At 43.4% G+C, this 22,958-nt stretch overlaps 2 protein-coding genes across 4 annotated transcripts in view; both read left to right on the plus strand.

The window, feature by feature from the left end:
- LOC114643553 (protein NLRC5-like) overlaps positions 1 to 22,958 on the plus strand; it is a 5,922,889-nt gene that overhangs the window by 4,153,872 nt on the left and 1,746,059 nt on the right. The gene's annotated exons all lie outside the window — the stretch shown is intronic.
- Positions 1 to 22,958, plus strand: part of LOC114643557 (NACHT, LRR and PYD domains-containing protein 3-like) — a 1,908,976-nt gene that overhangs the window by 22,051 nt on the left and 1,863,967 nt on the right. The window contains exon 4 of one of the 3 annotated variants that reach the window (XM_051925782.1): positions 350 to 509. The exons of the other annotated variants lie outside the window; for them this stretch is intronic. Within the exon in view, the coding sequence (XP_051781742.1) occupies positions 350 to 509 (160 nt within the window). The remainder of the gene's footprint in view (positions 1 to 349; positions 510 to 22,958) is intronic. 3 annotated transcript variants of the gene reach the window in all.

Genomic DNA, 22,958 nt, shown 5'->3' on the forward strand with positions numbered 1-22,958 from the left:
CTATCTATCTAATTAACTTCATCTCAGAATATTAAAAGGCCCAGTGCCTTCTTTTCTCAATTCTGCATCTGCCTGTCTGCTTCATCCTCAGTCCACTTATCTACTGTCTGATGACTCAGCTCTTATGGACTTCTGTGTGAAAAGCTTATTGAAAGTCACATCTGATGACATTTTATGATCCACTATAATGAAATGTTCTCCCATAAATAACCAATAAATGAAATGAAAAGTAATCTGTCAATGTAAACCCAAGATGATTTTCCACCACACTAATCCTTAATTAAGAGGAGGTCCTTTTTATCAGTGCTACTTTTTATTCCTCCTTGTCTCCTCTTCTCTACTCATGCAGACTGTCTCATCTCGCTGTGTCCTTCCTGCTGACGGAGACTCGCTCAGCTTTACTGTCACTGCTGATTTCTCTTCTGAGGACCTGAGAAAGGAGCTGTTATGTCTGAAAAAGAGTCTGGAGAAGATCAGCCAGTGGGCCATCATCACATTGAGTCCATCAGGTACAGCTGTGTTTATTGTCCATTACGAGGACCAGAATGACAATAACAGGGACGGTGAGATGCATGAAGAAGGCCTACTCTTTTACATTTATCTCCAAGCCTTCACTGTTAAGAAATTTCCATAATGTCTTTCACCGTGACTAGCTGAGTGATATCACACTCTCATAATAAACAGAGTTCTTGAATGTTTGAGGTAAATATTATATTTCTTGTTAGTGTGGAAGTAACCCCCCGAGGAAGACATGAATAGTTCTTTATTCAGTCTTTATTCAGGCACCGGTGAGAACATAGCAGTCATGTGTTGCAAGGCAGTATAGCAAAGTTCTGCTTTTTCAGTCAACTTTTTATTTTTTCCTTCCTCCATCCCCTTTCCCCTTACTTATCAAAAAGCATAATATCATTTACCTAAGCATTTCATTTTATTACACAAATGGGCCATCTGTTTCTGTTTTGTGTACGTGTTAGATGGACCCTAAAGGAGGAAAGGTCATCTTTCCTGTGTCTAACAGACGTGTTCCTAAAGAGGAAGTTGTCCTCGGTCAGCTTACTGCACCCTGTCATGTGACAGACGCCTGTATGAATAACCTGTCGTTATAGCAAAACAGCTTTGTCAGCTTTTAACCCTTAGTAGCTTGTAAGCAGTTACATTTTCTTTTACATTAGCATAGTGAAACATCTTTTTTAAAACAGGGCTAATGGTGCATCCGTCTGTTTTGATCATGTTGTACTATTTATGAACCTCTGTTCATCGGACATGCTAGCCCTTACAGCCATCTTTTTTGTGTGCTTTTGTTTCCTCTGTTCATCAAACATCCTCATTGGATGACATTATGCCCTGGCACAGATGTCAAACACCAGAGGTTTAACTGCTTTATATACAGACAGATGCCTTTTCTACTTACTCCCTTAAAGGCTATTTCTTCATCTGACATTGGGATTTTTTTATGTGTTCTGCATGACGACCAACATAAAATAAAAACAGAAAGTTGTGTTAAACTGGCAAGGCCCGCTCAGGGTACAAATGAAGTGTTGTTCACTTGAAAGCAGTGAAGACACAAATGAAATTGAACTGGGATCAACTTCACTGCTTTGTAACATCATGAAATCTGAATGAGCTTCTGATGTCTTCTCTGTCCTTTACATTCTGTCAGATGGGCTCCTCATTAAATATTCACATTAATCCATTTTCAGCCATGCTTCCACACGCTAATGTGCTTTCTAAGTATGGTGTCGTATACTCGGACTCACTTCTCCCATTGACATTAAAGAGAATTTCACAGAGGTCTGTGTTAGAACCCTGACTACTTAAGGACCACCTGAACTTTTCACTGACTACACAGTAACAAGTTCACAGGTGAAATGTAATAAAAGGCTTTACAAATTATAAATTATATAATGTTTGCACATGAAAATAAAGAATTATTTAAACACATAGTAAGAAAAAGCTGCTCCACACTGATTAACATAAATGGAACCTAACAATGTCTGTCCATGAACAGATCTGCTGAGCTGTGGCCAACTAACAAAACAGGAGAGAAAAATAGAAACTGAGGCGATGGGTCAGACGTGAGCGCCCAACTGTACCTGCACTGTTTACTATCGGTCACCAATTCTGAGATGTAATGGCGGATTGGACTGGGCAGGTTCAACTGGGTGAGATTCTTATTTAGCAGCTCTAGGATGATGGTGTTGAAAGCTGAGCTCAAGTCCACAAAGACGATCCTCATCAAGATGTTGGTCAATAAAGTTCAAGCCTAAATTCACTGCACCATCCATACGCCGGTGGGCTCTTTGTGCAAACTTGATCTTCATGTCTTCTGTTATTTTAAGTGCATTGTATTTGTAATATGTGTTTAAGCATTTAACATTATAAAAGTCCATCTTCACATTCTCAATTCTTCTATTTTATTTTAATTTTTAGGTTGTGAAGCTCCAATCTTCACCCTACAGCCTGAACCTCAGAGCAGAGAGGAGTTTTTACAATGTGAGTCTGTGAATTTCTTGCATTTATCATTATTTATTTTTGAATATCTCAGGCCAGGATTATGATGTGAAAGTGTAGCCTGCAGAAAGCATTATGTGAGTGTGGTGTGACTGATGAGCTGAAAGTGATGGCGGTCCTTTGACTGGTGCATTATGGGATATAGAGAAGCACCAAATCAGTCTTTTAGATTTGACTCTCTTAAGTGTCAAGTGACCTCACAGCAAATAAAATAAAGTCCTACCGACTATGCCATATGCACCTGCATAATTCTTTTTCTTATGGCTCTTTTTTCCTTTGCACTTCCTGCTGTTTTCTCTTTTTGGTTTCCAGCCTCTCCTTTCTGTTGTTTTTCTATTTCAGTCATCCCCTATTAATAATGATAATAATAATTAATTTACAGTATACAGAACTCAGCAAGCAATGAAACCAGTTCAGTGTGCTCCAGATAAAAAATACAATGTCCACTACCATTAACATGCACACATGCAGACACAGCCAAAAGAATTGGTTTAAAAAAGAATCACAATTGTTTGTGAAATAAGTTAAAGTTCACAGAAGAACTTGCCATCCACCATTCTTTTCTCCATAGAGCAGACACTTTGTTTTTGATTCACGATTTAACAAATTGTAGGAATAAAACCAAAAGAAGATGCCAGGGAAAAATATTTGGAAGCTCTTAGATGTTAAAAGACATCTTAAGATGAGAATCAGTCTTCTAATGAAAATCACAGGGGTCTTCAGTCACTCGGCCTAATTGAATGGAGCAAAGTCCTCACTCAGCTGTGTTGTGTCATTGTGTGCAGCACACTGAACTTGGACAAGAGAACAGGAGGAAAGGAAGAAGGACACAGACAAGCATGGACAAGACCACCTCCATGGAGCATCATGTTACAGTGATCACAGTAGCTAATATCAAGAAGTTTAAGGTCCATGGGACCAAAGCCAGACTCACCGGATGTCACTACAGATGGAAAATTGACCCCCGATCGAAAAGAATAGTTTACAAGGTGGAGAATAGAACCAAATTAAACAATCAGGATAGATTTAGGCTGACCTCTAACATCAAGGTACAACAACTTCATGTAGCACCATCCATCTCTTTCTGAATGAAAGTGGGCTTCATTGTAGAAGACCACACTTCTGAAAGACAGAAACAAAAAAAAAACACTAAAAAAACATACTTGAGTTTTCTAAAATGTACACTAGCAAGCCACAGTCCCAGAGAAGGTCCTTTGAAATGATAAAATGAAATGAGACCTTCATGGTAAGGAACAGCAGTTCTGTGTCTGCAGAGGACAAAACGATGAGTGCAAAGAAACAACATGAAATATGGAGGAGGCTCATTAATATGATGGGGCTGCTGTACTGAATCTGTGCAGGGCACAAGAAAATCAGAAGATCATCAAGACATCATGGAGCAAATGCCACAGAACTCTATCTCAGGTGCAGGTCAAGGGTCCTCCAAAACATAGAAGTAAGACCACCCAAATATTATTGAAATTGTGTTGGAATGTTCTGAAGTGTCTACTATGAACCCTGAGCTGAATCCAAGTCAACATCCATTGAAAGATCTGGAAGTCACAATTGAGAGAAGAAGTCCATCAAAGCTCAAGAAGAGTGGGCCAAGTGAACAGTGAGAGGAGCAGAAGTCTCATCAGAGCTACAGAAAGTGTGTGATGGCAGTTATCACCTGAAGATAGTGGGTTACAGAACATTAGGGGAGGGTCCCAATAACTGTCTTTATGCCATGTCATTTATTTTATTGTGTGACACAAGGAGGACATGCCGACCTGACAAAGATGACAACTGGGTGCCAAATTCAAAGTCATGAAACTGAAGCTGTGAGGCCGCAGCTCCAACCCCTCGGCCATCATTCTGTTATGAATCGAGTTTTGCCATTTCATATCCTCTTTTTCAGATTTTGTCTTATTTTTGAACCAACTTCTTTTGGTTTTAAAGTTCATTTCTACTGATTGAATTGTCTCCTTTATTGCCTGAGTAGCTTCAGTTCACTCCATGTTGATTTTCTTCATGAACTTCACATCTCTCAGCACTCAAGGGCTGGCTTGTTTGTTGATCAGTAAATCATCAAGCTGTCAGTGATGAGTTTTATGACAATTCATTACATTTCATTCTTAGGCAGATCTTATTTGGGTTTTATTTTTTATTTTCATATTCCATGTAGACCTGACCCCTACATGTTCCAGTAGACCACTGAAAATGGAAGAATGAAAGACTGGGAATAGATGGAGCACAATGAGGATCAGGGGTTTATTGTGATGAAGTGTGACAGGGGATTGATTTTAAACTAAAGGGTTACATTGTGACAATAAAAAGTGTCATTTAATAAAGCCAGTGGTCAGTATGGACAGCCCAGTAGAACTCTGACCTTGACAGTGAGTTTATGGCGTTTATCGTAATTCCAGAATTTTATATTCAATTCACACAGATTCTATCCAATCAGAAGAGCTCTTTACTCATGATGACACATATTCGAGTCTTGTCTGCGCAGCTCCTGATTGGTTCTTGTTAATTGTCAGTGTTGTGCTCCGCCCCCAGTCCCGTTACACACTCCCAGATTTCCTCACTTGTGTTCTTTTCTCTCCTTTCAGACTTCTGTCCACTCACACTGGACATCAACACGGCACACAGACGCCTCCATCTGTCTGAAGGGAACAAGAAGGTGACATGTAAGAGGACAAAGCCTGAATATCCTGATCATCCTGACAGATTTGACGACTTGTATGAAGTTCTGTGCAGAGAGGCTCTGACTGGGACTCGCTGTTACTGGGAGGTGGAGTGCACTGGAGTCTTCATAGTGATAGGAGTCACATATAAAGGACTGGGAAGGAAAGGAAAGGGCATGGAGTGCAGCCTTGGAGACAATGAGAAATCCTGGAGTTTGTTGTGTTTTAATTCCAAATACTCAGTGCATCACAATAACAAGCAGACAACAATCAGCGCCCCCTACAGCCCCAAAGTAGGTGTGTATCTGGACTGGCCTGCAGGCTTGCTGTCATTTTATAGCGTCTCACACACAATGACCCTCCTGCATAGGTTCAGCACCTCCTTCACTGAGCCGCTCTATCCAGGGTTTGGGCTCGGTTGGGACTCCAGTGTAACAATCTATCATCTGACACCAGGTGACCACTGACCGCTACCCTCCACCGGTCACTTGATGTCCCCAAAAGCTCAGGTTCCTTTTGTGTAGTTTGGGATCAAAATTAATTTTACAGTATGGAAATGGGGGCAGCACCTCTGTGACTGAATTAATGGATCAGAAAAATGCAGCAAGTGTGACTGTCAGGGTCTCCATTACTTTTGGGCTTGATTATCCTATCAGGTGTGTATGTCACAGTGAGGGGCGGTGACACCTAAGACCGACCCATAGCAGGCTGACAAGCAGAGGTCACTGTTGATTTACAGTCACATGTCCTTAACGCTGACACCCCAACAACTGTTGTGTCCCGAGTGTCATGGACTGTCATCTGTTAAGTAGGACAGGCATGTTGTCCTGCAGGAGCTGCACTACTGAAAGGCACTATATAGACTAAGCATCAAGAGCTGTTAAATAGTAACTATATGTAGGAGCACAGAGTGACAGATGTGACTACAGTCTTCTCCTCCATTCGCTAGACATTTTCTGCTCCTCAATTGGTCACTCAGAGGGTCCATCACTTCTGAATGATTTCACTGTGAATTTCTAAAGACGAGGACTCCAGTCACTCAGATGTCGGCCATACTGACAGAGTTTGGAATTTTGCTGAGTCACTTGATGTCACATTAGACATCAAACTGCACCTCCTCCTTCTTCTTCCCAGATTTAGATATCTATATCTAAAGGTATCATGGAAATTCTGACTTTTGTCAAAAAATGAATTCTTGGTCAGTTGACTAGTGGGCCTTGCAGTGGACTGTCACCCCATTCAGGGTTGGGCCCTGCAATGGGAAAATGGATAAGAAATGGATAAAAAAGAGAACGGATGGACAAAAGGGGTCACTGACTGGTCTGTCCTGTCTTGTGGTCTCTGCTATACATTTTGATTTTTGATGCTTTGTTTAAAAGATTAACACTAGAATTCCTGAAGCCTATGAAAAAACTCGTAATCCCGGCCCACCTTAAATTCCTTTGCACCTCTCCATCAGCATCTTTTGTGTTATAAATGTGTCGATAAGCAAAAGCAGCCAGCAGCCTGCTATCCCATCATCAAGTTGCAGAGAAGATTCTCAGAGCTCAAATCTTGTTTATCTGCGTGTGATGTGCCGGGAATTGTAGAGGGTAAATAATACAGTATATCGTTATTTGTAATACAAGCATTTCATGTGTGTTCTGTGTGTGTCTACAACAATCTGTGTAAGTGTAGGATGAAGTGCAAGGCAGGAATCATTGAACAGATAACTAAAAAAGAAACGTTTTTGATATTTTTGTAATAATTGACAAAATGTAGACATGAAGTGTATGATGTGTGAAGGCTGAAGTCCAAATATTAAATAAGCACTTTCACAAAACGTACAAATATAACAAAACAAGTGCACATTTATTGAAGTTGAAGAATATAACAGAAGAAAAAGAAATCTGTTTAAGGTATAACACTGACATGATAGCTTTGTATGAAAGGCACGATAGATAGATAGATAGATAGATAGATAGATAGATAGATAGATAGATAGATAGATAGATAGATAGATAGATAGATAGATAGATAGATAGATAGATAGATAGATAGATAGATAGATAGATAGATAGATAGATAGATGTGTATCAGCTTTACAAAAATGTGACATTGAAAATTGTTTCTGCTTTTCGTACAATCAGTGTGTTTATTTTAATTCTTCAAAATTCGGAGCTGAAATGATAACATTTAAGATGTGTTTAATAGTTGAAACAAACTACCCAACATTCAGCAAAAAAAAAAAGGATTAAAGTCAATGCTGGATCAAAATTGACCCAAAATACATGGCAAGGTAAACATTTTACATGCTGTACAAACTAAATGTTTCTTTTTTTTACTTTTCATTAATTTGGGGAAATTTAAGAAAATTCATGAAGTTATTGAAGTCTCAAGTGGTACAAAATGACAGTCGCTGCAATATTCTTCATAAGTCTGTTGATTTAGGGTGTAAGTTTTCTAAACTGTTTGGGGCTCCCCCAAACAGAATGACAAGCCGAAGAGCGTCCCAAAGTGCGATCGCCGCGTCTGTGGAAGACAGTCTGTCAGCTGCCGATTCAAGTGCAGGCTCCCACCCGTGTGGCACTGCGGTCAAGCTATGAGCACCTGCCGTAAACGGCCGATGCAAGGAACATCGTAAATGCAGGGCACAGTATTACTTGGCAACTAACCTGGTCATGACCCTGCATGATTGCTGTGTCTTTGTTTAGGAGAGTGGTAGATCCCGCTACAATAAATAACAGTGCTGTTCCGGTTTCAAGCTCAATAAAGTTGGTTTTGTTAAAGAACTGTGACTCAGCCTCATGTTTTGGGGTGCAAGACAGGAACTCACACATCACATGGAACCAGGAGTGGGGTCCTTGCACCAATGGATCCCTAAGAAATACAGCAAAACCCAGAGCAGGATGATGCACCGGCGACCGCCACTGCCTTGGCGCGGCCACAATATGTGCTGCTGAAGATGGCTCCCTCAGACGACCCTTGAGTGTTTCCTATTCTACTTTGAACGTATGGCAACATTGATACGATGGTACAGAGGAGCCTGGACAGCTACTGTATTTTAGCCCCATTTTTAACCACAGAAGCCCTCCAAGCCGTACGGAATCTCCATCCAGAAAGGCTCGATGATTACAACTTCCTGAAGCAACAGATCCTCCTCCGCAAGACAAGGGCTGCCAGTTTTGGCTGTGGCATATTGATCCGGATCGCCCTGTACAAGGACAGATCCAGGACTTAGGGACTTGATTCAAAGCTGGAACCACAGAGACCCTTTCGAGCTCATTGTAGAAAAGCTCGCTATTGATGCAGTTCTTTTTGGGGATACACGAGAGCCTTTGTGATGAAATGCTACAGAACAACATCCACTCGCTGCTGGATCTGACCCACAGACTCGAGGGTGCACAAGCCACCTGGAAACAATGGGGTTCCCCAGGCTTGACCCCAATGTCGATCCAGCCAGCACAGACCTTTGGGCCAAAAGGTGAACACCATAGTGCAGACTAAGCTCAGCTGCTTTTGCTGTGATCAACTGGGACACATGGCTCAGGAGCGTCACCTCCCACCTGCGCAAACAATGGCCCTGGCCCAGATATACGGCTTGGAAGTTTTCCCCAGGATGGTAAAGGAGGAAAATTTTAAGGTCTCTATTACGTTGGCCAGATGGGAATTCTCTGTGCTTTTGGACTCTGGTAACGACCTCTGCGTAGTCCACTGTGACTTGCTCCAGCAGACCCTTTATAAGGCCACAAACAAGCTGCATCCATGGGGACATTAAAACATACAAGACTATATTACTCCCCCTGAAATTTAAAGGGAAGAACTTTAAGGTTTGGACTGCCATACCAGACACCTCACCCTGGCCATTCCAAATAGGAAAATGTAATGCCTTCTTCCCACGGGTCTTGGCCACCGGCAGAACACCAACTACCATAGTGGACAGAGAGGAGCTCGCTGCAGACAATGTCAGTCAAAGAAAGAGATTTGAAATTGAACCGGAGTTGTCCAGCAAGCTGCAGGATGTATCCTCAAGTGAAATCCTGGGACAGCTGGCAAACTTGTCCGCACCACCACACATGCCAACAGCCTCCACAGACCGGAGACTCAATACGGACCTAGACGAAAACAAAATATCAGTGGGAGGTGAGTATGATGCTGCATCGGAAACGGTAGCAGTGAGAGGCGAGGGCGACTCTACATCAAACATGGAGGAAGCAGAGACTGGCATCCAGAAGGAGTTTGCTTGCCAGCAACGAGCCGATAACAACTTGGATTTTGCATTCAGACAAGCCCACGTCACAAATGACTCTTACTATCTGAAAAGAGAGGACCTGAATTTTAAAACACCACATTTTTTACTTAAGGATGGCTTTGTGTAGCAACTATCGGAAAGTTTCAGAATTAAGCAGTTACACTCCAGGCTTCATCATTCGCAGACAAATGGCCTGACTGAATGATTTAATAAAACCCTAAAGCAGAAGATTCAGTGGGTAGCCCGTGATGATCCAACTTCCTTGGACACAGTATTACCTTTCCTGCTGTTTGCTGTCCTGGAGACCCTGCAAGCTTCCATTGTTATGAACCCTTTCAAACTATTATTTGGCCAGTGGCCACGTGGGGTGTTGGACATTTTTCAGGATGAATGGACAGGGACTCGCAAGATAAACCCTGGGGGGAGGTTTGTTGACCGAGTCGTTTAGCTGCAAGAGCAGATTGCCAGATTATCCTCTATTGCGGTAGAACATCAACAGCACAGGCAGGAGGTGCAAAAACGTAATTATGACAAGATGAGTAAACTCCGCAAGTTTTTGAAGGGGGATTGCGTGCTGGTGTTAATCCCATCCGATCCACATACATTTCAGGCCAATTGGCAAGGGCCAGCAGTGATAGAATAGCATATGTCCCCAGTGAATTATAAAGTCAGCATTCCCGGGCAGCGGAAACCTGTACAGATTTTGCATATTAATCTTTTAACACTAGAATTACCAGAGCCTACGAAAAAACTCCGGCCCACCTTAAATCGCTTCTTAAAACCGTTCTCACCTCTCCGCCAGCGTCTTTTGTCATCTAAATGTATTGATAAAGACAAGCTGCCAGCAGCCGGCTATTCCATCCCCCCAACGACTTAGAACGTAAACAGGCTTTTCCCAGCTCTTGCCTTGATTGATTACCTGGGAGTGAAGTGGAGTTTTAGAGTAGAAATAATAGATTGTTATTTGAAACACACGCATTTCATATGTGTTGCATTACTACAGTAATCTGTGTAACCACATTGTTAAAACAGAAACGTGTTATATATTCTAGTAGCAAATGACAAAATGTAGGCATAAACTATATAATGTATGAAGCCTGAAGTCCAAATATCAAAGAAACACTTTCACAAAAGGTACAAAAAAAAGCCACCGCCAAAAAAACCCGCCTTAGTGTGTAACATTGACACGTTTTAACTATCACTGCTTCTGTGGCGTAACAGTATCAGTCGCTGACTGGGAATCAGAAGGTCATGAGTTTGGTCCTGCACAACTCCCATTTGAGAAGTGTTCTTATTTTCACTCTTTTAGAATAAAAAGATACATTTGATTTCAGTCTGTAACAGCTGGTGTAATTTATGATATTTGTAAAGGTTAGCTTTATTTTTTTAAAATTCACTTTTCATTGTCTCAGTCGCGTTCAGGATCCATCCCTACCGCCCCCCACCTGACACTGCTGTTTTCACATAAAGACGCGCTATAGTTCTGCAGTGTATCACGATACATACGACCGCGTGTTTTTTTTTCCCCCAGTATTGCCAGTCCCCACGTGTTGCCGTATGCTGTTTCTTTTGTACTCCAGGACATGCAGAGGAAAGCATAGTAAAGAGCAGTAACTTCAGCGCTATATGCAATCATCAGACACTCCCTATCTGATGCTGTTTTCACATAAAGACGCGCTAAAGCCCTGCAGTGTACTTGTGACTGCATTGTCGTACTAATGCTTGCGAACTGAAGTGTCTGCATGCACTTTTCGTGGCATTATACGTGTATTTTTTGAGCATGCCCATGTAGCTCAAACACAGGAACATATGTTGATGTAAAAGTATAACAAAACAAGTGCACTTTTATTCAAGACTATAACCGAAGAAAAAAGAAAGCAAGTTACAGTAGGTGGAATGCTAAGAACTGCTGATTTCCATTCTGTGCTATATAACTGTTAACATTTGAATCTGATGATTGCATATAGTGCTGTCTTATTCAGTGTGCGCAAGAACATGCAAGTGGCCAGTTGCTGAGTGCTACAACGCACATTTTAAAAAAAGAAAGAGACAAATATATGTGACGCTTTGAAGAAATCATTTTATGACGCGAATAGTACCAATCAGAAAACATCGTTGAAGTAATGCAATATTATTTGAAAACGAACAGCGTCAGGTTGGGTGTGAAGTTATACTGGCGCTGTTTGAGTCAGATCAGAAGCTGAATAAGCTGAAAAAGCTCCTGTTCTGACTCTAAGTAAAAAAGCATGAATTAATCAACAGAAATAACCGCGATTGACATTTTAAAGTTAACGATTTACAGTGCATACCAATTTATAAATTCAATGTCCGTTTGAGGAAAAAAAAACCACTTTCTTCAAAGCTGGGAATCGAACTCGTGTCTCTGTGGCACAGTAAGGCAGTGGTGCTCCAAGTCAGCAAACACTCCTTATAACTTATTTTTTTCAAGATCCATAACACACAGACAGACAGAGCACTGCGTAATACAGAGACAGACAGGCAGAGATATACAAACAAACAGGGAAGGCACATGTACTGAAAGAAAAAAAAATCAACATGTGCGTTGTTTCTGCAGCACTGAATGAGCTCACCCGCTCTAACATCACACCTCCACGATCTGGCTCTCTAAGTAACAGCGCAAGTACAGACACAAACCAAGTGCATGTGTGTACTGTATAATATTAACAAAAAGAGCAGCTTACTACTGAAAACGGCAAATATAGGAGTGAGTGGGGATCGAACCAGGACTCTTGATTACACTTGGTTTGTGTCTGTACTTGCGCTGTTACTTAGAGAGTCAGATCGTTGATGTTAGAGCGGGTGAGCTCATTCAGTGCTGCAGAAACAATGCACATGTTGATTTTTTTTGTTCTTTCAGTACACGTGCCTTCCCTGTTTATTTATATATCTCTGCCTGTCTGTCTCTGTATTACGCAGTGCTCTGTCTGTCTGTGTGTTATGGATCTTGAAAAAAATAAGTTATAAGGACAGTTGTTCATGTTAATTGCAGTCTCAATTGTTTTAAAAAAATATTTTAAAAGGAGCATCCCACATGAAAATATAACGATCTCATTAACTGACAGTGCATACCAATTTACAAATTTTATGTCCGTTTGAGGTTAAAAAGAAAAAAAAGAAGTAACACTTTATCCCCAGCGGGGAATTGAACTCATGTTTGTGAGGCAGAGAAAAGCTACTTGGTCTGAGAGACAAATCTTAGCACGCTACGCCACGGAAACTGTTATATGGTGTGTGAAGCTTTTGTGGAAGTGTTTATTTGATCTTAGGAACTCCGGCTTTACACATTCTATAGTTTATGCCTACATTTTGTAACATTTATTACTAAAATATGAAAAAGTTTCTGATTTAGCAATGTGTTTACACAGATTACTGTAGAAACGGAACACGCATGAAATGCATGTATTCCAAATAGCGATCTATTATTTCTATTCTAAAACTCCAGCAGTTCAGTCACTCCCAGATAATCAAACAAGCCATGAGCTGGGAAAACTTAGTGAACGTTCTGCGACGGTGGGGGATGGAATAGCCGGCTGCTCGCTGCTCCTCTTAATCGGCACATTTAGAAGACAAAAGAGAGGTGAGAACGGTTTTAAGGTGGGCCGGATCTACGAGTTTTTTCGTAGACTCTGGTAATTCTAGTGGCGTTGCTCTCAACTGCAGGGAGTTTTTTTTTATTTTTTAAGTGTAAATATCTTTCAGATGGACATAGTAATGTCTAGCCTTTGGTCAGGAGATTCTGGTTTGTCCATCAATCCATCCATCCATTATCCACTGCTTATCCGAGGTCGGGTCACGGGGGCAGCAGCCTAAGCAGGGAAGCCCAGACCTCCCTCTCCCCAGCCACCACCTCCAGCTCCTCTGGGAGGACCCCGAGGCATTCCAAGGCCAGCCAGGAGATATAATCCATCCAGTGTGTCCTGGGTCTGCCCCGTGGCCTTCTCCCAGTGGAGCATGCCAGGAACACCCCCCCCAGGGAGGCGTCCAGGAGGCATCCTAATCAGATGACCGAACCACTTCAACTGACTCCTCTCAATGCGAAGGAGCAGTGACTCTACTCCGAGTCTCTCCCAGATAACTGAACTCCTCACCCTATCTCTAAGAGATAGTCCAGCCACCCTGCGGAGAAAACTCATTTCGGCCGCTTGTATCCGCGATCTTGCTCTTTCGGTCACTACCCAGAGCTCGTGGCCATAGGTGAGGGTAGGAACATAGATCGATTGGTAAATCGACAGACTCGCCATTCACCACGACGGACCGTTGCAGAGCCCTCATTACTGTGGATGCCTCACCAATCTGTCTGTCAACCTCCCGCTCCATTCTTCCCTCACTCAATTTGTTTTAACGTCATTAACCCTTTGTTTATTTACTTTACACCCCTCTGCTTTTTTATCCCTGAACTGTAAAACTCAGGGCTGTGAATCTTTACTTAACTGACTGATTGGCATTTTATTTTGAATTTCTCATTATTAAGGAATCTACCAGTGAATGTATTGCTCATGTGAGGATGGCAGGTGTGTGAATGTCCATTTCAGGTTCAAGGGGCTCATGTTTGGATCAAGGCCACCTAAACACAAGTATTGTAGTGAGGTCAATGGTTGGCTGAAATACGAAAAAACAGACATGAGAGAGAAATGTGTGTGTTCTCCATGGGAAAGTGTCAGTGTGGCTTAGCAATTACAGCAGATGTCATAACAGGTCTTAGGCTACCGGGAGCAGAACATGTCAAAGAAGGTGATGGACAGATATGAACACTCCAGACAAGAACAGGCCATTCAGCCCAACAAAACTCGCCAGTCCTATCCACTTATTTCTTCCAAAAAAACATCAAGTCGAGTTTTGAAAGTCCCTAAAATCTTACTGTCTACCAAACTACTTGGTCGCTTATTCCAAGTGTCTATCGTTCTTTGTGTAAAGAAAAACTTCCTAATGTTTGTGTGAAATTTACCCTTAACAAGTTTCCAACTGTGCCCCCGTGTTGTTGATGAACTCATTTTAAACTCACAGTCTCGATCCACTGGACTAATTCACTAAATAATTTTAAACTCTTCAATCATGTCACCTATTAACACTAGAATTACCAAAGCCTACGAAAAAACTTGTATATCCGGCCAACCTTAAATCTGTCAGCGTCTTTAGTCCTGTAAATGTGCCAATAAAGAATAAGCAGCAAGCAGCCTGCTATTCCATCCCCCCACTGACTTAGAACGTGCACGAACTTCTCCCAGCTCCTGCCTTGATTATCTGGGAGTGAAGTGCTGGAGTTTTAGAGTGGAAATAATAGATCGTTATTTGGAACACACGCATTTCATGTTTGTTCCGTTTCTATAATAATCTGTGTAAACACATTGTTAAAACAGAAACGTTTGTCATATTTTAGTAGTAAATGACAAAATGTTGGCATAAACTATATAATGTGTGAAGCCTGAAGTCCAAAGATCAAATAAACACTTTCACAAAAGGTTCAAGGATAACACACCGGCTTCTGTGGCGTAGCGGTAAGATCTACTGACTTGTAATCAAGAGTCTCCGGTTTGATCCCCACACACTCCTGTATTTGCCGTTTTCAGTAGTGAGCTACTCTTATTGGTAATATTATACAATACACACATACATTTGTTTTGCGTCTGTAGCAGACAGTGGACATTTATAGGACTTGTGAAAGTTACTGTTTTTTTTTCACTTTTATTCTCTCAGTCACGATCGTGACATACTACCGCCCTAGAGATCTGACGCTGTTAGTTTTTATTTGAAACTGGGAATAACTGGAGATGTGAGTGGTGTTTTGAGGCAATGGAACTGGACATTCTCTCATCTGGAGGGATAAAAGCTGACACACAAACGCTGGTGAATCTGCCTTCTTCATATCTCACCATCACTTGATTTTTTTTTATTCAGTTTTATTGAGTGTTCCTGCTCACACTGAATTAGTATGCACCTTATGGTCTATGATGTCAAAAAAAAAAAAAAAAAAAAAAAACAGAGTCGTAGGTATATATGATATTTGGAATTATTCATTTTATGACCTGTATAGTACATTTCGGAAAACACTGTGGCACGGATGTAACATTATTCATATTATTCATATTCATTCGCATAACATCATGTGCTTGTAATCGGTGACCGCATGCTCTTTTTTTTTTCCCCTGATCTTCCCAGTCTCCATGTTGTTGTTTCTTTTGTACTCCTGGACATGCAGAGGCAACAATAGTACAGAAAGGTCAGTTCAGCGCTCTATGCAATCATCACATTCAAATGTTAACAGTTCACACACACGCAAGGACCATCCTTCCTACATTGACGACACGTGTTCCTGTTGCAATGCGCACACTTCTATCTGTGCTGTGGTTTCTATTACACACCTGAAAGAAAGAGACAATATATGTGACATTTTGAAGAAATCATTTTATGACCTGAATAGTAAAAGTCAGAAAACATCACCGCACTAATGCAATATTATTTGAAAATGAACAGCGGCAGATCGGGTGTGAATTTATGTCTGGTGCTGTTACTTAGATTCAGATCAGGAGGAGCGGGGTTTGTGGGGTAGGTACAGCGTGATTGTGATTCAGAGAATAAAACTGAAAAAATCTAACTTTTACAAGTACAATTAATTTATACCCAATGTCCCATAAACAGTATTTGTCTCTTTTTTTCTCCGTGCTGTGTTGACATCTTGCACTGTGGAACACCACTCCACATCGGCCAGTTCTGATGAGGTTCCTCACACCATCACCCTCTGCTTCCTGTGTCTGAGCCAATTCTGCACCCATCTGCCCTGTCACCCTTTTTATATAATAGGATGACATTTGCCATTTTCCAGTCCTTCAGAATCTCTCCAGTGCGCAGTGACTTCCTAAAAATATGTGTCAAGGGTTTATATCTGTACTCACTAGCCTCCTTAAGAACTCGAGGGTAAATATGATCTGGTCCTGGTGATTTGTTTGATTTCATCTTATTTAATCTGAGCAGCACTTCTCCCTCTACAATTTCCAAATCCCTCAGTACCTCCTTAGTAGTCCCTGTTACCTCTGCAGGTTATCCAAAAATGTAAGTTTAGGTCATCCACTATTTCACTGTCTGTATCTTTTAATTCCCCTTTACTATTTCTGATGCACTTCACCTCCTCCTTGACTGTTCTTTTACTACTAAAACAGTGAAAGAATCTCTTAGGGTCGTCTTTCGCCTTATCTGCTATATTCCTCTCCAACTGTCTTTTAGCCTCCCTGGTATCCTTCTTAAGATATGGCTGATCAGACCAGATATTGATAATCATCTTGATATTTCTTGATTTGCCAAGTTTAAGTTGTGGTGGCTGTGCACAGAATGCTGCTATGGGACAGAAATTTAAAAGAAAAGGTGAAGTTGTCCAATATCAAAAGGTTTCTCTTATTTCTTAAGAGGAAGTGATCTGTTCAAAACGATCTGAATGTGGTGGGAACATTTTCATGCAAGCTTCTAGTAGTCATTTTAAAATTAAAACTATCGTACATTACACAACAAGAACCATTTTATATACTTTATGAAAGATATAAAATTATAATTTCCAAAGCAGTCCAAAACATACAAGGTGTGATCAAAAAGTACGGTGAATGTTAATGCTGAGCACCATCCAAGAGCAACGCAAAACAATTCAATGCAGGTTCTGAAATGTCCATCCTAGCAGTGCCATTTTCATAATGAAAACGAGAACTAGAACTAAAAATATTGTTTTTCGTTTTACAAGAACGAGAACAGAAATTAAACCAAACAGAGAAAGTAAAACTTAATAAAAATAAAATTAGTGATATGTGAACGAATTAAAACGAGAATGAAAATTGAGCAAAAACGATAAAAACAGCAATAGCATTTTTGTTCAATCTGGTTTAGTCGGGGTTGTTTGTCGGTCACCCTGAGCGTTCAGTTAAGTTGCATTGTTCACTATGTGGTGATCTTGTACCTTGGGCTTACTGTAGTCACGTGGCACAACTTCCGTGTAGGAGCGTTGTTCGTTTCTTGAACACATTTGGCTGGTCGGGTTGAAGCAGTAAGCACGTGTGGTTGACAATGGCGAATTTTGCACAGATTTTGGAAGGTAAAAAGCGAGAAAGTAACATGTGGAAATACTTAAATTACAGCGTAGATGATAATAAAAGCAAATGTAGCATGCGAGAAGAAGAAAAGAGTCTCAGAGTTTCAGTGCAGGACCAGCTGGATCAGAACTTAGTGGAAGTCCAGCACTTCTCTGGTACCAGGACTGCACTTCTTACAGGGACATGCAGTCTCACCTGTCATCATAAAAAATAGAAAAACTAATAATGATAGCATAAAATGAATTTTCCACTGGTCTATACTATAAATTTGTTTTCTGTATTATTTCAACAATTTTCATCATTTTTATTGTCAAAATTTCTGAATTTGCGCATTTCCTGATTAAATACAGGGGAGAAACGTGATGTGCGGCAGCGACGAGATAAGCCAAGCCAAGCCGAGCCGAGCCTCAGACTGCGCTATCCCTCACACACTGGGCTGATGTGTGAAATTGGCATGTGCCTCACAGATGGTGCAGTGGTAGTGCTGTTGCTTTGCAGTAAGGAGACTGTACAAGATTGTGGGTTTGCTTCCCGGTTCCTCCCTGTGTGGATAGTGCTTTGAGTACTGAGAAAAGCGCTATATAAATGTAATGAATTATTATTGCTGTCTCTCTGTATGTCGCTTATATAATGTTTATAGACACTTTAATTATACATCCTGACTTTCCACAGACTGGCTAATATCTTTAATGAATATCAATCCATCCATTCTCTTCCGCTTATCCGAGGTCGGGTCGCAGGGGTAGCAGCTTGAGCAGAGATGCCCAGACTTCCCTCTCCCTGGCCACTTCTTCTAGCTCTTCCGGGAGAATCCCGAGGCGTTCCCAGGCCAGCCGGGAGACATAGTCCCTCCAGCGTCTCCTGGGTCTTCCCCGGGGCCTCCTCCCGGTTGGACGTGCCCGGAACACCTCACCAGGGAGGCGTCCAGGAGGCATCCTGATCAGATGCCCGAGCCACCTCATCTGACTCCTCTCGATGCGGAGGAGTAGCGACTCTACTCTGAGCCCCTCCCGGATGACTGAGCTTCTCACCCTATCTTTAAGGGAGAGCCCAGACATCCTGCGGAGGAAACTCATTTCAGCCGCTTGTATTCGCGATCTTGTTCTTTCGGTCACTACCCATAGCTCATGACCATAGGTGAGGGTAGGAACATAGATCGACTGGTAAATTGAGAGCTTTGCCTTATGGCTCAGCTCCTTTTTTCACCACGACAGACCGATGCAGAGCCTGCATCACTGCGGACGCCGCACCGATCCGCCTGTTGATCTCACGCTCCATTCTTCCCTCACTCGTGAACAAGACCCCAAGATACTTGAACTCCTTCACTTGAGGCAGGATCTCACTCCCAACCCTGAGAGGGCACTCCACCCTTTTCCGGCTGAGGACCATGGTCTCGGATTTGGAGGTGCTGATTCCCATCCCAGCCGCTTCACACTCAGCTGCGAACCGATCCAGAGAGAGCTGAAGATCACGGCCTGATGAAGCAAACAGGACAACATCATCTGCAAAAAGCAGTGACCCAATCCTGAGTCCACCAAACCGGACCCGCTCAACACCCTGGCTGCGCCTAGAAATTCTGTCCATAAAAGTTATGAACAGAATCGGTGACAAAGGGCAGCCCTGGTGGAGTCCAACTCTCACTGGAAACGGGTTCGACTTACTGCCGGCAATGCGGACCAAGCTCTGACACCGGTTGTACATGGACCGAACCGCCCTTGTCAGGGAGTCCGGTACTCCATACTCCCGGAGCACCCCCCACAGGATTCCCAGAGGAACACGGTCGAACGCCTTTTCCAAGTCCACAAAACACATGTAGACTGGTTGGGCGAACTCCCATGCACCCTCCAGGACTCTGCTAAGGGTGTAGAGCTGGTCCACTGTTCCGCGACCAGGACGAAAACCACACTGTTCCCCCTGAATCCGAGGTTCGACTATCCGACGAACCCTCCTCTCCAGAACCCCCGAATAGACTTTTCCAGGGAGGCTGAGGAGTGTGATCCCTCTGTAGTTGGAACACACCCTCCGGTCCCCCTTCTTAAAGAGGGGGACCACCACCCCGGTCTGCCAATCCAGAGGCACTGTCCCTGATGTCCATGCGATGTTGTAGAGATGTGTCAACCAAGACAGCCCTACAACATCCAGAGCCTTGAGGAACTCCGGGCATATCTCATCCACCCCCGGGGCCCTGCCACCAAGGAGTTTTTTGACCACCTCGGTGACCTCAGTCCCAGAGATGGGGGAGCCCACCTCTGAGTCCCCAGGCTCTGCTTCCTCATTGGAAGGCATGTTATTGGGATTGAGGAGGTCTTCAAAGTACTCCCCCCACTGACCCACAACGTCCCGAGTCAAGGTCAGCAGCGCACCATCACCACCATATACAGTGTTGACACTGCACTGCTTCCCCCTCCTGAGACGCTGGATGGTGGACCAGAATCTCCTCGAAGCCGTCCGAAAGTCGTTCTCCATGGCCTCTCCAATCTCCTCCCTCGCCTGAGTTTTTGCCTCAGCAACCAACAAAGCCGCATTCCGCTTGGCCTGCCGCTTGGCCTGCCGGTACCTATCAGCTGACTCCAGGGTCTCACAGGACAAAAGGGACCGGTAGGACTCCTTCATCAGCTTGACGGCATCCCTCACTGCCGGTGTCCACCAACGGGTTCGGGGGTTGCCGCCACGACAGGCACCGGCCACCTTACGGCCACAGCTCCGGTCAGCCGCCTCAACAATAGAGGCACGGAACATGGCCCATTCGGACTCAAGTTTTGCCGGAGGTGGGAGTTGAAGCTACTTCTGACAGGGGGGCTCTGCCAGACGTTCCCAGCAGACCCTCACAACACGTTTGGGCCTACCAGGCCTGACCGGCATCCTCCCCCACCATGGAAGCCAACTCACCACCAGGTGGTGATCAGTTGACAGCTCCGCCCCTCTCTTCACCCGAGTGTCCAAGACATGTGGCCGCAAGTCCGACGACACGACCACAAAGTCGATCATCGAACTGAGGCCTAGGGTGTCCTGGTGCCAAGTGCACATATGAACACCCCTATGCTTGAACATGGTGTTCGTTATGGACAATCCGTGACGAGCACAGAAGTCCAATAACAAAACACCGCTCGGGTTCAGATCGGGGGGGCCATTCCTCCCAATCACGCCCTTCCAGGTCTCACTGTCATTGCCCACGTGAGCATTGAAGTCTCCCAGCAGAACGAGGGAGTCCCCAGAAGGTATGCCCTCTAGCACCCCCTCCAGGGACTCCAAAAAGGGTGGGTACTCCGAACTGCTGTTCGGTGCATACGCACAAACAACAGTTAGGACCCATCCCCCCACCCAAAGGCGAAGGGAGGCTACCCTCTCGTCCACCGGGGTAAACCCCAATGTACAGGCTCCAAGTCGGGGGGCAATAAGTATACCCACACCCGCTCGGCGCCTCTCACCGGGGGCAATTCCAGAGTGGTAGAGAGTCCAGCCCCTCTCAAGGAGATTGGTTCCAGAGTCCAAGCCGTGCGTCGAGGCGAGCCCAACTATATCTAGCCGGAACCTCTCAATCTCACCCACAAGCTCAGGCTCCTTCCCCTTCAGAGAGGTGACATTCCACATCCCAAGAGCCAGCTTCTGTAGCCGAGGATTGGACCGCCAAGGTCACCGCCTTCGGCCACCACCCAACTCACACTGCACCCGACCTCCTTGGCCCCTCCCATAGGTGGTGAGCCTATGGGAAGGGGGACCCACGTTGCCTCTTCGGGCTGTGCCCGGCCGAGCCCCATGGGTGCAAGCCCAGCCACCAGGTGCTCGCCATCAAGCCCCACCTCCAGGCCTGGCTCCAGAGGGGGGCCCCGGTGACCCGAGTCCGGGCGAAGGAAAACGCCATCCAAATTTTTTATTCGTCATAGGAGGTTTGTATATCCGCTCTTTGTTTCATCCCTCACCTAGGACCAGTTTGCCTTGGGTGGCCCTACCAGGGGCATAAAGCCTCGGACAACAGAGCTCCTAGGATCACTGGGACACTCAAACCCCTCCACCACGGTAAGGTGGCGGTTCGAGGAGGGGTATTGAATGTGTGTGAGATATTTAGTCTTGCTGATCAGACATAAAACCCCAGTGAAAAGGCACAAGGTGAGTGAGGCAGACAGTACTGTGCTGCATGTCAACCCAACAGGTGCTCGTTGCTGCTGTTCTTCTACGCAGAGGCACCAATAAGTTAGCGACATCAGAAAGTCAAGTGCACTGCAGCGGGCCGTTTGTTTTATTTTTTGTTCTGACTGAATGCCAAAACGAAAGATTAAGATTTTTAAAACTAAAGGAAAATAAGGAGGACTTTTACAAGAAAGTGACGGAGATTTTCATGGATAAAGATAGGCGCATGGATTTCATCTATACTAATAAAAGGCAAAGCCCTCACTGACTCACTGACTGACTGACTGACTGACTGATTGACTCACTCATCACTAATTCTCCAACTTCCCGTGTAGGTAGAAGTCTGAAATTTGGCAGGCTCATTCCTTACAGCTTACTTACAAAAGTTAGGCAGTTTTTATTTCGAAATTCTACGCGTAATGGTCATAACTGGAACCTGTTTGACTGACTCATTCATCACTAATTCTCCAACTTCCCGTGTAGGTAGAAGGCTGAAATTTGGCAGGCTCATTCCTTACAGCTTACTTACAAAAGTTAGGCAGGTTTCATTTCGAAATTCTACGTGTAATGGTCATAACTGGAACCTGTTTTTTGTCCATATACTCTAATGGAGGAGGCGGAGTCACGTATCGCGTCATCACGTATTACGCCTCCTACGTAATCACGTGAACTGAAAACGAGGAAGAGATTTACAGCACAAGTCAAACGCGGGAACAAAGGTAAATGACGTTAATTGTTGACTGTCTCTTAATACTGTGTACTTGTTGAGTGTCTTTTAATACTGTGTAAGCATACATATTAACACATGTGCAATTAAACGTGTGCATTTACGGGGTGATTTCTCAGTCTTAAAAACTCGCCTTTTATTAAAAAGGTAAATGCAAACTCTTTTCATTCTGAAGGGCACAAACCACGTTAGATTTCAGCCGTTAAACGCGCAAAAATGTCAGTACACCAGATAAATAAGCGCAACATATTATCAGTTGTATTGTATGCTTACAATACATATAGAAATGTGTTAATCGTTAACTAATATTATGGGATGGTGTTTTTCGACTCGCGCTTTGATTTAAACGATTGCATGTCTTGGTGGGTTTGCGTAGGTTATTGTCAATATCTTTACAGCTCTTTTTAAGACTTAATTTAAAAAGGTTTTCTTTTCTTCTTAATAAAAATTTAAAAGCAGTACTTTAAAAGCAGCGCTCACTTCACTCCCTTACGGGAATCGAACCTCGGACATCAGCGCTAGAGGCTAAGCCCCTAAAATTGCGCCACGTCGTGTGGTTCGTTTATTTGACAGCATGTAGATCGGGGTAATTACATTCACGG

This window comes from Erpetoichthys calabaricus, chromosome 4 (genome assembly GCF_900747795.2).
Source record: "Erpetoichthys calabaricus chromosome 4, fErpCal1.3, whole genome shotgun sequence".
Taxonomy (NCBI): domain Eukaryota; kingdom Metazoa; phylum Chordata; class Cladistia; order Polypteriformes; family Polypteridae; genus Erpetoichthys; species Erpetoichthys calabaricus.